The 5,013-nt window shown below is 34.8% G+C and overlaps 1 protein-coding gene and 1 long non-coding RNA gene across 5 annotated transcripts in view; one reads left to right on the top strand and one right to left on the bottom strand.

Annotated features, from left to right (window-relative positions):
* The window catches only part of LOC109824901 (protein ECERIFERUM 1), a 9,682-nt gene that overhangs the window by 424 nt on the left and 4,245 nt on the right, over positions 1-5,013 (bottom strand). Inside the window, exons 4-9 of one of the 2 annotated variants that reach the window (XM_020391530.1) lie at positions 2,775-2,994; positions 2,086-2,461; positions 1,893-2,000; positions 1,257-1,457; positions 420-518; positions 61-234 (exon numbers count right to left, since the gene is read on the bottom strand). In XM_020391530.1, coding sequence (XP_020247119.1) covers positions 61-234; positions 420-518; positions 1,257-1,457; positions 1,893-2,000; positions 2,086-2,461; positions 2,775-2,994 — 1,178 coding nt within the window. The remainder of the gene's footprint in view (positions 1-60; positions 235-419; positions 519-1,256; positions 1,458-1,892; positions 2,001-2,085; positions 2,462-2,774; positions 2,995-5,013) is intronic. The other variant, XM_020391531.1, reaches the window with a different exon arrangement.
* Positions 2,902-5,013, top strand: part of LOC109824902 — an 11,022-nt gene continuing 8,910 nt past the window's right edge. For all 3 annotated transcript variants that reach the window (XR_002242824.1, XR_002242823.1, XR_002242821.1), the window contains exons 1-2: positions 2,902-3,033; positions 3,873-4,033. This is a non-coding gene — a long non-coding RNA (uncharacterized LOC109824902). The remainder of the gene's footprint in view (positions 3,034-3,872; positions 4,034-5,013) is intronic.

Here is a 5,013-nt window from a genome sequence, read left to right as displayed (position 1 = left end):
GATTCAGAGTCGACATGTGCATTATAGCATCTTGTAAGCATTTTGAAATAGTTCGGTTACCTCACAAGAGTGCATGTTTTCCAAGGCCTTTGGAATCTTCATCGCTGGAGTTTTATAGTAAATGCAATCCCTGCGCATTTTCTTTGGAGGAAACTGTGAAAACGGAATGAAATGTGTGCCTTTTGGTGCCTTCCGCTGCTCAGCATCATCTAACTTGTCTTCTATCAGCCACACCTGAGAGGCATCACAGTGTTATAAACTTCTGTTAATATATTTTTCCATCGATAGTTTTGTCTGACCTGCAATTTTGTTATTACAATGTTAACTCGTGTTCTTTACTTCATTACAGTAAATTTTAGTTAAATTTGAATCCAGAGCATATTATACACTCTTCTGTTACAGAAAGTGGCTCTTTTTACCTGAGGGTATGAAGTGCTTGAGAGTGATAAATAACTTGCTGCACTTCCTGAGATACGTGACCTGAGTGAATCGAGCTCATGCTTGTGTGTTAATAGTACCTAATTCAAATAAACAATTAGCACAAACAAAATTTACCAGTCAAATTTGCCAAATCAATAGCCACATTCTCCAAGGGGGGGTTAGTCATCTAGAACTTAGAATTGGAACTGGGATAATATGTGGGATAAATTTTTAAGGTGTTAGTCACATAGAACTAAAACTAGAACAAAATTTTACAGTGTTAGTCAAGTAGAACTCTAACAAAACTAGAATTGGGATAATGGTACAAAATTATCCCACTTTTTTATTTTTCTATACAAAAATGAGAGTTCTAGTCTCTCAAATTATTCCAAGTTTTAGCTTGGAACTAGGTGGTAAAAAACTAAAACTCATATTTATTTTGTTATTTCTTTACTTCTTTCCTATTATGGTTATCACCATCATTAGACCATCATTATAATAATAATTGTCAATATCTTATAGTCTAACCAAAAGTTATTTAAAATAGTAAAGAACATTCTTGTAAGCAATTATCAATAATAGTAAGTTTAAAATACATAAATAGTATTTATATCTTCAAAATGCATAAATATATATTTCATGATTATAAAAATTTATCCCATGTTATTTTATCAAAATATCCCGTTTCACAAAATTGTTCATGTTTATCCCACAAAAATATCCCACTAGAAAAAAATTATTCCACTTTAACAATTATCCCATTTTGCATGAAAATGTCCAAATTGACTAACACCCCAAAGAGATATTTATTCTCTGTGTGGGACATTTATATGTACCTGAACACCTTTCTTGCACAATGCTCGCGCAGTTGCAAAAGCAACCTTAGAAAGTTTTCCTTTAAGAAGAACTTGGGTTGTCCCTTGGGGAATACTGTTGAGAATTACAGCTGTTGCTAAGCTACTTCCATCTACAATCCTTAACTTCAGTTTTGGGTACTTCTGAAGATAAATGTCACCACCACAGTTTATTTCTTTTGCCTGGAAGCAGAGATTAGGTTGTCATTGCAGTAAAAGGCATGGTTAGAAATTTAATAGCATTTACATGGAGCAGTTCTTATAGGACCAGATAATTATGCGCTTTAAGGACAATGGTTACTTGAGATTTCAGTTCCGCAAGCATTAGCCTTTGTCTAAACTATTTTTATTGTTTTTATTATTTCATTTCTCTTTTTTCAGTTTACATTTTGTCAAGTTTTCTTGATCTATAGCATCTCTTTAGCTGCAGGTGTAACAACCCACCTTTTAAAGTTTTTGAAGAACGGGAAAATAGAGAATTAAAATCAACTACTTCCTCAGTTAATAAATACACTTAAAGAAAATGCAAGGAAAACTAAGAGAGTTTTCTTTAGGATGCCTAACCCTATTGAAATATCTCTTATTGCTAAAGATGGTTTTACTGATTAGAGATGCTACCTGATTTAAGAGTCCTAAGCTCATCACTTTAACTCCTTTCTCATCAGCTTCTAAAATTGCCTTTTCGATCAAATTATTGATAGCCTCTTTTTCCCATGATAAGCCATACTGCTCAGAGAAAAGTTTGAAGACCAATTTAAAAACTTCAGTTTACAAAAAGTAAAAGCTACTTGAAAATAATCATGTCTCTTACTTGGAAATTGTATCTGGGTATTGCCCAAGTTTGCATTTTGAGATGTTTTAACTTATTCCTTTCAACAGTGAATGAAGACCCATAGAACCATGCCAATACCATGGACAACCCTGCCATTGGCCACATAATCAGTATGTACCACTTCGAGCTGTAAGGTCTTGATGCCAGCGAGGCAAATCCTAGTCGTAGATGGTAAATTGACTGCAACGTAGTAGGATGTGTAAGGTGAACAACATCTGGTGCCTCCTCTTTTCCTTGCAGTGAGCTTTCATACAATTCATCAGATGTCTTGTCCATTGTTTTATAAATGTAGTCATAGAATGGCATGAACAAGGAATAGTTTGTCCGAAATTGTGTGTGATGGAGAGAATGGAAGCTGCATTGGAGAAAGGCAGATAAACCCTCTAAGTACTAGAAAACATAGTAAGGAATTATAAAAGTCGTGTTTTTTGCGAGTTTAATCAGGAGAATTTATTGACTCTTATGATAAGTAATCTTGTAGGCTGGCTTCCGCATCACTGTAGCATTCACATGCTATTGCTCAGCAGTGACCTTTTCATGCATACAAATTAATCAGGGAGAGTTGTCGGTATTAAATTAAATGTACATCTGAGTGAACCTTATCTGGCAAATTTTAATTTTCAAATTAACTTGCTTATGTTTCAAAATTCGTTGTCTATTATACTTACGATGGAGTGTACATTAGGTACTTGAGAGGGGGGAAGACACGAAAGAGCCATTTTGGGACCAGCTCGAAATTGCAGTGGCCCATGTTGTTCATGAAGTCAATGTAGACAATGTAGCCAACGATTGCTGCAATAGAAGCCGTTCCACTGAAGATGGTTGCTAAGAATGGAATGGAGAAAAGAATGTAATATGCAATGTGTTCTGCAAATGGATGGATTACAGCTGCCAGCAATCAACGCAAAAAAAAAATGTTATTGTCAGGTATATAGACTTCATACAATATATGCAGTTATGCACAGATGTGATAATAGTTTGTACCAAAAAAAATAAGTTCAGCATGCAGGTTCTACAAAAGCATCTCTCTTTAATTTTTGCACATATATATGTATAAAAAGTGACCTGATGTTTTCTAGGGATCAGAAAATAAAAAATAATGGAAACGTATAATAAAGTTACGGTAAATTCTTACATGGAAAGTTTTCTTATTCATGCTTCTCAAGAAATATGCAATTGGTGGCAATATAATAACCTTACGAGGCATCGTCAGCTTCTTCACAGCATTAAGGTTTTGTTCTTATACCCCCACGACCACCATATGTTAGTTTCTAAGTTTCAATCTTAAATTCTTGTGCCCTGTACGTCCTGGGTACAAATGTTCAAAAAGCAATTGCCAACTAGGGTTGTTGCAGATGAGCAACGACCTAATACAATCGATTGAAATTAATTTTGATTTGCAGTCTGATATGTCTTATTGGATTGAATATGACAACATCTTAACCAAAAAACTCATAGAAAACCTGATAATAATCTGCATACTAGTATAAATGACTTCATGCTATGGACCAAAAAAACTCATAGCAAACCTGATAATAATCTGCACACAAGTATAAATGACTTCACGTGATGGCCAGAATTAATTTTTTTGCCATGATGTATACTGGGTATTAGCTAAACCCTTTACACATACATTACACTTGATTTAGTATTGTGTGTACACAGTAGTTTACTGTGTTTCTTCTGTCAAATAATAAGAATTACTACTATTATTATTATTTGTCCCTGTGTTATTTTATTGTGATAATATCGGATTTACTGGACAGGAACCAGGTTTATTACAGCATAAAGTCCTGAACAAGGGAAAATCAAGGAGTTGCCTGTGGTAGAATCCTAGAAGTTCCAGTAAATCCATGTGATTTACTTGCAGATCAAACCATTGGGACTCCAGGATCCATTTGGGGATCCAAATCCAATAATTTATCAGGTATTTACCAATACTGTTATCCAAATATTTCCTGAAATAGAAAGGATAATTTAGCTAGAATTAAGTAAATTAAGCAAGGTGATAACTATTGGATTATCAGGTTTGAACCCTTAATTAAGGGACTAGATCAAATAAGAAACCGGATCTATATCTAGTATTCACACCCTTCCGAATGAGGTAAATTTTTATGAGTGACAATCAATTGGTAGGACCCTAGTAATTCTTTGTAGCAGCTAACCATTTAGGGAATAAAACCCATATGCATGTAAATTTGTTACAATGGTTATCTAAAATATGTTTTATTCATGGAGAACAGACTAACGGTAAAAGTGTAGGATTAAAACTCTTAATTTGGATAGCACAACAGAATAACGTTTAACCTTCTGAGCTGATTTCAAGTCAAGCAATTAAGCATGAAGTTTGGGTCAAGCAGGTCAATGCTTTATAATGAATGTGACCCTAAGTGGGTCAGCTAGATTGACCCATTTGGATCGTACCCGTTTAAGGTTGAATATAACCACTAATTTCAACCTCAATGTTAGCCCCTAGCTGATTCTAGTTTTGTCATTGGCTCGCGTGATTAATTTAGAGAACTTTCATGTCCCTATCAACAAGTTCCATACCTGTCAAGTGATTTTTTTGACTATGTACCTTGTTTAATTGATCCGAAAGTTTGGAGCTGATTAGGACTCGATGCTACCAGCAAAGATATAAGAGATGGAGGGAATAGAGCATCTCATGAAAACAATTGGAAAGTGTCAGCCCTGTGGGCTCAAGAAGGCCATTGACAAAGATAGATAGATGATGGATGCCAATGTCTAACTACTCAGAGGAGGCCCATTAAACCCACTAGTACTGTGTCAGGCTCCAGAGTTTGTATGTTGATAGATTATAGAAAAAAGAGAGCCAACATAAATATGTCTGGTAGGTCTATACATGTTGTAAGGTCAACGTCATGTAGGGGAAAATATAGAATCTTT

Source organism: Asparagus officinalis, chromosome 10, assembly GCF_001876935.1.
Source record: "Asparagus officinalis chromosome 10, Aspof.V1, whole genome shotgun sequence".
NCBI lineage: Eukaryota > Viridiplantae > Streptophyta > Magnoliopsida > Asparagales > Asparagaceae > Asparagus > Asparagus officinalis.
Note: the sequence above shows the minus strand (reverse complement) of the source record. Positions and strands in the feature narration are given on the sequence as shown.